Source organism: Chenopodium album, chromosome 8, assembly GCF_948465745.1.
Source record: "Chenopodium album chromosome 8, dcCheAlbu1.1, whole genome shotgun sequence".
Lineage (NCBI taxonomy): Eukaryota > Viridiplantae > Streptophyta > Magnoliopsida > Caryophyllales > Amaranthaceae > Chenopodium > Chenopodium album.
Window position 1 is genome coordinate 27,785,592 of NC_137841.1, and position 11,509 is coordinate 27,797,100.

The following is an 11,509-nucleotide window of genomic DNA, read 5'->3' on the forward strand; positions in this document are numbered from 1 at the left end:
ATGTACAAATATACAACGGTCTTGGTACGTGAGGAATGTCTTATCAGGATCTTGTCTCATTATACAAGTACATGGATATGATTTGCTTGTTGATTATGGTCCAATCATGGATTAAGATATCAGGTGATCCTAATTACTTCCTCTGTTCTTTTTTACTTGACCTGTTTCTTTTATCACGCTTGCCAATGCAAAACTTTAACGATCAATAACTTTAATTCTCGATAAGTAAAAATTAGAAAAGTTAGTTATTATGATAGTACTTGTTGAGACGAATTTAAAAATATGTTACATGAATTTGTTATTCTTTAAATATTATTCACAAAACACGGTCAAAGGAGGAGTGGTGAATAGTGTAAAAGTCAAAGCGGGTCAAGTAAAAAAGAACGGAGGAAGTATCTTTTTACCATCGTATAAGGTAATTGATAGAGAGGGAATACTTTTAACAAAAAAAAATAAAAAAAAAATAAAGAGGGAATACTTTGTATTTTTTTTGGTGTTCCACCCAGTTCACAATTTGAGTTAATTCGCATTCGGTTCTCATCAATTCTCAGTAGTTATTATTGTTTTATGAGAAAAAATATGAGGTCCTTTTTACCAAGTGTAGCTCAATCACCACTACACCAATAACCAATTTGGTAATTTATAAATAGGGAAATTCTATATGGTATCCTCTCAGTTTCAAAATTTCCATATGGTTGCATTACAAAACTTTTGTTCCACAAAGTGACACCCTACTTTGTAATAATGCACCTAATGACCTTGTTAAGCAAATTTTATGGTTATTCCATCATTAAACACTTACGGAGTAATTACTAACCATATTATGTTACTTTACTAACGAGCCCCTTTAATTAGGCCCTGTTTGATTCACCTTAAAAAAATAATATTAAGTAAAAATAATTTCAGTTCAGTAAAAATAAGTTCAGTTCAGTAAAATTAATTTCAGTTCAGTAAAAATAATTTCAGTTCAGTAAAAATAAATTCAATTCAGTAAAATTCAGTTTTCTTAAAGAAGAATTATAATAGAAAATCAGTAAAAATAATTTCAGTTCAGTAAAAATAATTTCAATTCAGTAAAAATAATTTTAGTTCAGTAAAATTAAGTTCAGTTTAGTAAAATTAAGTTCAGTTCAGTAAAAATAAGTTCAGTTCAGTAAAAATAATTTCAGTTCAGCAAAATTAAGGTGAATCAAACAGGGCCTTAATATTCCCTTTTCAAAATGCAACTTCTAATACTCATAACATTCTACCATAACAATACATATGAACTAGAAATTAAAAAAAAAAAAAAAAAAAAAAAAATATCTAATGAGAAGTTGAGCAATGAGTCGGATCATGAAAATGAGCTTCAAGTTAATCAAATCAATATATTATGGCTTAGATCTTGTTCCATTCCTATTGACTTGGAACTTATTTGGTTCACTTTATTTTTTATTATATGATCTGGTCTGATCTGATCTGGCCTGAATGTCAGGTCGACCAAACTTTGACTTAAATATACGATAACATATGCGGAAAAAATATATCAATCGGGGTCTTCTTAGATTCGGAATAATGTGTATTTTAGTAATATGTGAATTTCATAATTTTTTCATTACAAAATTAAAAATATTTATCGATAAAAAGTGCACATAAAACAATGATCTAATCTGATTTTTTTTTTTTTTTTTTAATCTGATCTGAACTTATTTATTCTGAAATAAGTATAAATATGGTGAATTAAACAAGACCTAAGGTAGTAAATTTCACGTAGATTCCCAAATATTCGTAATCAAAATAAGAAGCGGGGTTGGTAAAAGAATAAAGTACTATCTCTGTTTCTTATTATGTGCAATAAAGGGGTATTATTTGTGAGATATAAAATATTTCTTTGTTACACATAATAAGTAATGGAAGTAGTATAATAGTTGGGAGAAGAGATGATCCAAAAATATCAAAATATTCTTGTAAAAAAAATATATCAAAATATTAAAGTATGATAGTTTGGGGTCCACTAAGAGAGAAGAACTTTGTAAAATATTGTGAAAAATTTTCAAAAAAGAAAATTGAGCAAGTAATTAAATACGATCGCTAAATGTTAAAAGTTTCTAACAAAAGAAATTGTGTAAGTAAAAACTACTGCGCAAAACAAAAGTAGAACAAGTAATAAAATACGGTGGGAATATTTGATTGCTTGCTTAGTAACTTCCGATTTGAGATCCTAAGTCGAATCGGATTGTCACTTGGGCTTATTAATTTCACCTTATTTTTTGCTTATCTGAACTTATTTGATTTGGTCTGATTTTATTGTCTAATTTTACCAAACATAGACTTAAGTGTACGATGATATATAAGATAAAAATATATCAAGGTTTTGTTAGATTCATAATAATGTGTATTTTATTAATATGTAATTTTCATAAATTTTTTTCATTACAAATTTAAAGATATCTAACAATAAAAAATTGCAGATAAAACGATGATCTCTAAACTTATTTTTTCCGATTGAATATGATCTGAACTAATTTTTTCTAAAATAAGGAAAAATAAAGTGAACTAAACAAGGCCTAAATCAATCGGAATGGTTTTTGTGGGAAATGTTAGAGAGAACTTGGGGTGAAGGCTAAGAGTTTGTAATATGTTCAATTTACAGGCAGCAAAAAGCTGCATTTGCATAGAACAAGTCTGTTTGGCCTTGGCAAAATCAATTGCAACTTCTAGGAGAAAAAAGGGAAATTTATTTACTCGAATGCTAAGAAGCAACTTCATTTACATTGATTTTCCAAGAAGTAGGAATTTTGCTACCTATTTTCAGAGTACTAACCATGCTAACTGCAGTAAGGATACTCACTGCTTTACTACTGCCTATACACCCCGTAATATGCCAGGGTGTTTCCTGCTACTTTTGACTTTTCTACTTCCAACCTCCCATACATCACCTTACCAAACTGTAAATGTGTTTCAGAAACTCGTTAAAGCAAAAAGGGAGGAGTAAATGTTAGTCTTAAGAGCCAAAAATTATACATCAGAAAACAAACTTGTGCACCTCCTGTCAGCATCCAAAAGAAGAATCCTTTACAGTGTCTACGCAGCTTGTTGAATGAACTCGAAAAATTCTCTTCAAGCTTGAAGTCTTTGACTGTGCAACGAAAGAACAAACATATATCAGTATCACAGGGAACTTTATAAGCATAATCAACAAAAGCATTGTCTGAATAATGTTTAATCTGTTGTGCAAACAATATACTAAATCTCATTTTTAGAGCTGAGACACTTCCACGACTATAAAGGTTTTATCAAGGTTAGTTGATGCATTGATGCAAGATGCAGAAAGTTCATTGTTGGCTTGCAAAGTTGATACATTTCTCATGCTGAACCCTCACACTTTCTGTGGCCTGGAGGGGAAGTGTGTTTGTGTTCAGATTAAATGGATGCAAAAAATGATTTTAAATAATAGGTAAAATGTATGGAAGCCACAATTTAACCTTCTCAGATAAGCAGCATGAACGGGAGGGAATTCCATGTCCTCGTAGCTGTGATGTTGCCTTCTAGTCCAGGGTATCAAATCAATCTTTTCCACCATCTCGTCACAAACTACACATTTGTGAGTTGAAGTACCGACTGCAGCAATCCTCATAGCTACAACCTTGCAGTCACCGCACCACAACAGATGCTGGCATGGGTAATTAGCCCACATCATCTTCTTTTTTTCACAAGCAAAGCAGTTGCCTTGATTGAGGCTATTTGCATAGTCCTGGAACCATAAATAAGGAGATATTTAAAAGGTTGAATTGAAGAGAGCTGTTAATGCTACGAAAGGTCAGAAAAATTGTCAGATCTTACATCGTAGAACTTTAGGCTCTTGAGGAAGTAGACTTGTTTCCTCTTCCGAGCAAGGGCCTCCAAAATCAAATGCTTTCGCCTGCATTGCTCGTCGGGAACCTTGAAGCCACCAGTCCCAAGCCATGTTCGAGCAAGAAACACAGGGTCTGGTTCCAAAAACTGCAGTAGCCTGGAATGCTCCAGAGGCAATGTAACACTACGATTAACTTTTTCTGTCTTTCCACAAACTTCTTTCACAGCAGTAACATCAAGATTTTTCTCAGAAGATTTGTCAGATTGAGTATCACAGTCAGATTCTTTTTTGGTTGGACCAACAGTCCCACAATTAGATGCAGCATCATCATGTACAGAGGCTGGCGTGACTGGGCGGGACACACAGAAGTTTTTCCTTGGTACAAGCAGGGGTGGAGGTCGGGCCACATTAGGCAAGAGGATCATGTGATTAGGAACCTGACCACCTGTGTGGACAATCTTAACCCTGCATAATTCAGGGTAAGACTTTATAAAATCACTCAATTTAGAGTATCCAAGAGAGGCATGGTCAAGCTCCAGCCCAAATATTGCCTTAAAATCGGCTTTCAAAGATGACAGGGAATAGAATTCTCCTTCTGAATTCCTTGACATCTTTCTTAAAAACTGAGGAAGCCATTTCTTCAAAGTAGCAAACCATCCAGGCATATTTTGGCCAGAAAGTTGTGGTCTGTGGACCTTGAGCTCATTTTTTGAATCTTCTGGTTTTTCTTGACCCACTCGATCAGCCCAAGACATCTTCCCAGGTATGCCCGCAACTAAACTTTGATCACTTTGGCTTTGAGCTTGACACTGGTTTTGGTTGCTTTCTTGTTGCACTGGCTCTTGCTTAGGTTCATCTCCACGCTCTTCTTGGGATGATAGCCATTTTGGAACTGCACTTTTCATTTCAACTTTCTTGCCCCAGATATAGGTATAATGGACCTCCAAAGCTGCAGCTACAGATTTCTCTTGGTGGAAGGTAATAAAGCCAAAACCCCGGGACATTATTTGATCTTCAATTTCCGTTTGTAATACTTTGGCATCTGCCACGGGACCAAATTGCTCTTCCATAATATCAGCTAATGATTCTGCCTCGCAAAATCAGCATAAGATCAAATGAGTACCACTACATGCCATCTCCTTTTCAAATTAGTTGTCAGAAAGTGTAAATTACAATATCAATGTGGCAATTATTTCAGAACATAGAGAAGGATGTTTTAATTGACTGAAAAATTGAAGGGTTAGTCTTTCATGGATCACACAAATTTCTTACCAGAGTCCAAGCTAGGTGGTAGTCCTCCTACAAAAATCTTTCTCTTGAATTCTGCTAAAACAGTAGAACGAGCAATGCCAAGTTTTGACTTTGGATTTCCAATGTCCCCTTCACCATGGCGGTAGAAGCATGCAGACCCTCTAGCACACCCTGTTGGTGATGCATAGTATTTGCAAATATCACTATCTGCACTTGAGTCGACACTGGATTTCACAAACATGAAACATAATTTTTGGTTCAGTACTAGGAATAATAAAAGGACATTACTACACATGGTGCCTAGGTCAAACCTAAATACCTCTCAGAAGTAGAGCATGCTTCCTTCCAAAGCGCTTCACAGGATTCTGAGACCACTTGATCATTGTGAATGCATGCTGTGTATTTCTGTTTGGATGCCCTATTGGCTGTGTAAACGGTGGAAGGAATGCGATTATTGATTAGTCTAGCTTATGTTTGAGTAAGAATCAATTTGTGCCACACCTAATATAAATAAGTAGGGCGAACTTACTTATGACTATACTGGTTCGGGTTAAAGTAGAGCGCATGTCCTGTGATTTTGCCAAGTCTATAGGTCTTTCTCGACTGAAATTCACAGATAAAACAAGGGAGAAAGAAGCCTTAGATAATAACATCTAGTTTAGCTGAGCTTTTGGCAATGATTTACAAAAATTGGAAGTATATGAGCTTCAAGTTCAAAGATAGGACAAAGCAAGCTAAATCACCAAATTGATCACTAAAGATATACAGTGAAATAATAAGAGTAGAATAGGAAGGAGTAATGTGAAGCAAGATTTGTACTGCTAACCGCAAATTATGGACGTCTGTGGTTGCTCCATAACTCAGCAAGAGTTGAGCACAGTCTATGAAGTCATTTTTTGCAGCTAAAAACAAAGGAGTTTCCTTCAATTCAGATGTAACATAAACGCTGTCAGGATCGTGAATTAGCAGGATCTGTAATAACCATTGCAAAGAAAAGATACAGTCACCAGTCATCCATCAAAATACCAAATTGAGTCTGAATATCTTAGGATTATAAAGCAAGCACTTCTAATGTACCTTAAGAGCTTCAAGGTTCCCATTTGCAGAAGCAATGTGAACTGCAGTCAATCCCAGCTGATCTTTTTGCCTAACTCGAGCACCATGCTTCAGAAGAAGCTCCAAGATTCTAGATAGAATCCAAATTTTCACATCTCAGTGATCAATTTCTGAGAAAGTCGCAAAAATCTCTGGTATCTAAGAAATATAAAATACCTGATATGCTCAGGGCTTGACACTTTTGACGCTTTAAGAGACCAATGCAGGGCTGAGTTACCTTCTGCATCAGCCTCACTCACATTTATGCCTGTCTGCAGAAGCAACTTCATTACAGTTTCATCTCCGGCCTTCAGAAAGAAAAGAGAAAGAAGAATGAGAGAGGAGTCCACAGGAAATTTAGGGGGGGGGGGGGGGGGGGAAGGCAAGTCTCATTCTAAACAATTACTGTTCTGCTGATTAACTTTGGCGGCATATCTTATCTTCTTAGGTTCTAATAATTTTGTATTTCAGTTATTATCACTGAATTTTGGTACACAGAAATCCCATGTTGAGATTGCAGCCTCATCTTATTGGTATCAAAAAAACACTTAAGGATCACCCTCTGTCTAATTGGGTAGCCTGCCTATTTTTGTCAAAGGAAGAAACTAAATCTACTCTTATTATTGTAGTCCGGATAAACCCAATGGAGAATATGTGATTAAAGAATGATAAGTGCTTCACAAAATAGCACTACATGGAAAAATAAGATACAAAGTACCATCTATATTTTGTAAGATAGTAGCATAGCAAGGCTCAACGTGGATTTTAATACAACTAGAACCCAAACATCTTTAAAGGTGGTATTGGGAGGATATGATTACTTAACTAAAAAATAAGAGACGATCAGGGAGAAGACTAACACTAACACTGCATGGATATTGGCATGTGATTTTCCTTACAAAATAATACACAATGTCATTGCATTACCATGAACCAGGAAATCAAACTGCCCTTCCAAAATCACATACTTCATCCGTTTTTAATAATCTCAACGTTACAAATTTCACGCTTGCCAATGCAAATTTTATATGTTTTATATCTTAAGTTATATTTTAGTTAGAATTATAAGAAGTTTATATTATGAAAGTATATATCAAGACGGATATAATAAAATTTAAAAATTAGAGGATGAAGCCATGAGGGAGAGAAAACGGGGAGATGAACTTAGTGAGGACAGCAAGGTTACCTTAGAAGCAATTATAAGAGGAGATGTGGCTTTTTTGTCCACACACCTATTATGAGGAGAAGCCCCAAAGAAACGGAGCAGCTCCATCTCCCTAAGTAGTATTTTCCTCCTTTCCAACTCACCACTATAAGAGCCATTCTTGCTTTCTTCTGATAGTTTAAGCTTGCCCTTACTGCCCATATAAATTGATACAGCTTCCCTGATCACACCACTATACACCGTAGTCTTCTCCGCCAATATATCTGTGTGGGTTCGGACTTCCAGCACCGACCCGTTAACCTTCTCTGCAGCCACCATCAACAGCGCAGCCAGTGCTGTCACCCGTCCTTCTATTGCTATACTGTACGCTACCTCTCCTATGTCCTTTGTCTTTTCAGAAAGCACTCTTATGGCTCCCAAATCCTGCATTCATGCAACTCTTGAAATCAGTCAAAACATGACAATAGAGACAGCTAATTTTTACTTGTGTGAATACATAAATGTGAATGGTGATTCATCATCTAATCCAGTGTGATAAACTTTTTACTACCAAATATTTATTTTCATATATTACCGTCACTTATTGATAGTTCCTTATGGGTAATTTTCACGAGAATTAATAAACATAAATAAAATTAGTAAAAGTACATTAAAAAGGTAATAGGTATGAAAAAAATAGAGAGAGAAAGTAATAAAAGCATATGAAAAAGCAAGATTTGCATGAGAAACTTGAATTTTCAAATGAAACTATCATTTTGGGACTATAAAATTGTTATTAATGATACCTTGAAAAAAGCAAATAAAACTACTCCCTCCGTCCCCGATTGATAATCACTTTTGAAGAAAAATCACGGGAATTAAGGAGAATTAAAGAAAATATATTGAAAAATTAAATTTACATTGAGTATGCAAAAAAGTAGAGAGATAAAGTAATTAAAGTATGTGGAAAAGTAAAATTTACATGGGAAAGTTCAATTTGCACAAATATTTTTGTAAATATTAGAGAATTTTAGTAAAAAAAAATAATATTAATGGTACTTGAAAAAAGTAAATGTGACTAACATTTTGAGTCACAAAAAATGGCAAAAGTGACTATCAATCGGGGATGGAGGGAGTATCATTTTGGGACTAAAAAATGGCCATAAGGACTATCAATAAGGGACAGAAGGAGTGAAAGTAATTTTAGTGGATAATGATATATATTTATGTTCATATATTTCCAAGATTTTGGAAAAAAAAATGTAATTATAATAGATAAAGGTGTTTACAATGATGTGAATTCCACTTCAGCAATTTAATGATCATGTTCTAGTGTTGTTATAAATTATTCGGACTTAAGGATACACATATTTAAAAATCTTAATCCAAGTGATTATATATTTATGATAGTGATTGACAAGAAAGTCTAGGTGTTCTACAATCAAATGTTTACTTTCATATATTTCCAATTATGATAAATGATAAATTTATATGATTAAAATACTATTCATAAAGCTGGCTACTCTAGTTTACGAAGTATTAAGAAAAATTCGCATATTACAAAAGAAATATAATTTGATTAGAATAATTAGGAGTACTAGTACTCAATTATTACAAATATTGTGATTTGTATATAAATGGCCGTATATCTCATGCATTTGAGTAAGGCTGGGCATGTATTTGAGTAAGATTAGTGGAATCATTGTTATGATATAATCCCAAGATTAATAATAGTTCAAACATATCCAATTCTGGTTTAAAAAAAAAACATATCCAATTCTATTACTGAATATAATTTTATTTATTTTTCATTATAACATAACATGTGATAATAAAGTTAAAGTTTTTTTTAAAAAGCTGCCATACCTTTTCACTGAGCAGCAGCAACAGCTCGTCTAGAGGCTGATCTGGTTCCCAGTCCACTTCCATCCTTCAAATTTAATAGAAATGATAAGGCCTTAAAACTAACAAGACCCACACACAAAAATTAAAATTAAAAAAAAAAAGGTTTTAACAAAAAAAAGTTGAAAATTTATTAATATAATCTAGATGCATTTAACACAAAACCTTAATAAAAACCAATACATCAAGTCATCATCAACAGAAAAAATGCATTCAGAAACAACCAAGAAAGTTACACTCATCCAAGAATGGAAATATTGGTACATGAAGTTTAATAAATACTCATACTTTTACCATCCACGAACATATTACTAAAATAATACAATTTCCGCCAAAGCATCTTCAAATATCTCCACATCAGTCAACAGAAAATAATGCATAAGGAAATAACCAAGAAAATGATACATTTCTAAAATTGGAAATATTTAGCCACAAAGTAAAAATAGACAATCATACCATAATTTATTTAGCTACTGAAGTTTCCATGAAATTACATGCATTAATACTGAAAAAATATTTCACCTAAAAGAAAAAAAAAAGCATGAAATCTTTACTCTATCAAGAAGCACATTAAGAAAAAAGAACACACGCAAAAGAAACAACAAAAGAAGAAGCAGAGGTTTCCAAAAATAGAAAGTTTCCATTCTTTTGTTTCGTTTTCTCGATCAATTCAATAGCAAACAAAAAGAACAACATTTTTTTATTTTTCAAAATTTACAAAAAAGTATTCCGTACTAAAAGGAGAAATACTATTAAAATAAAACACAAAAAGCAATAGAATAGTACAAAAAAGTTTAAAAGTTTTTGGACGGACCTGCTACTGCGCAGAGCCAACTCTAGGGGGAGCAGACGTCTGGCACCACAACAATGTCCACTACCACTTCCTTCACCTGGCACTGCACCTGCTACAGCTGCAGCACCAGCACCAGCACTCGCACCAATCGTAGCAGCAGTTTTACGCTTGGTTTTCACATCCGTACGTGCTCGTTTACGGAGGAGAAGCTCAATGCAGCGATGAGCGTGGTTTTCAGCGGCGGTGTGTATCGGAGCGAAGCCGGAACCACCGTCGATTTCGTTAACCGAAGGAACTACGCTGCCGCTTGTGATTTCGCCGCTGATTATGACTTCGGCCGAGTTTACCGAGTCGAACTCGCAGCATAAATGGAGGAGTTTCGACATTGTTGCTCGATCGAATGGTTCGGAATCGTTGTTGATTGAGGAGGTGATGATTTGCTTTGCTTGTTCGATGAGTTTTGCTTTGTCGTCTCGGATTATCGCCTTCATCAGTGCGTTTTCGACGCTTGGAACGGTTGTTTTTCCGGCGATTGGTGATGGATAGATGTTTTCCGGCAGTTTTTCTTCAATCCTCTGCAATTTTACCTCCATTTTCAGTCAAAAAATTACGAGAAAAAAATTTGATCATTTTTTATTTCAAAATTTTCTTCGATTTTGAGCTTAATCTTTGAAAGAATATATATTAGATTAGATGATTTTCTTGAAACTTAATACAAAATCAAGAGTTGAAACCCTAGCATTTGAACTAAAACAACTCAAAAATCGACTGAAATGAAAGCTGTTAAGCTCAAGATTTAAGAGAGAGAAAGTTAGAGAGAGAATACAGTTACTGTTTTGTTGCCGAAAGGTGAAGAGTAGAGACTGTCAGGAAGAGAATGAAGAAGCTGAGAAACGTCGAATCTCTGCATTTGAACCTCCATTTTTCTGCAGAAAATCAAGTTTAAGGCAAAAACGAACTCTTTTTTACTATTTTAGGACAGAAACAGCGAGTGAAATTCTCAAGAATCGAGATAATCGAAGCTTTTAGTGAGGTTCATCAATGGCGGAAACCCTAAATAAGTTGTACTGCATTTGAGGTTGTGAGAAATGCAACAATGGCGGTTGAATTGAGAGAAAGAAGAAGTTGAGGAGAGAGAAAGAAAATGGAAGGAAAGTAGAGAGAGAAAAATGCGAAAGGCAGGAAGAAAGGATAGTATTTATAGTCCTAGATAATAGGGTCCCTGATAATATCTCTTATCCCCACACAGCAGGGGAGTATAAAATTGATGGTAAGTTGATGTCCTTGATGCTGATTGTGACTATTATGCCCTTTGTAACAAGTGTTTTTTTATTGGGTAATGTTATATGTAGCCCCAAGGGCTATATATAAGCATTAAATATACTCTTGGAAATTGTATAAAATTACGAATTTATGACAAAAACACGCGTAAATCAGTTATAAGTGTTTATATTTTGATGATTTCTTAACTTTTTACGATTTTCAAGTG

At 34.3% G+C, this 11,509-nt stretch overlaps 1 protein-coding gene across 1 annotated transcript; it reads right to left on the bottom strand.

Moving 5' to 3' along the window:
* Nucleotides 1-3,789: 3,789 nt before the first annotated feature.
* On the bottom strand, nucleotides 3,790-10,613 carry LOC145642874 (uncharacterized). The gene is made up of 10 exons (XM_081694036.1): nucleotides 10,042-10,613; nucleotides 9,192-9,255; nucleotides 7,368-7,769; nucleotides 6,359-6,489; nucleotides 6,164-6,272; nucleotides 5,913-6,058; nucleotides 5,616-5,689; nucleotides 5,406-5,511; nucleotides 5,108-5,310; nucleotides 3,790-4,922 (listed from the first exon to the last, which is right to left on the bottom strand). Exons 1-10 carry the CDS (start codon nucleotides 10,611-10,613, stop codon nucleotides 3,790-3,792), a joined length of 2,940 nt encoding a protein of 979 aa, XP_081550162.1.
* Nucleotides 10,614-11,509: the final 896 nt, after the last annotated feature.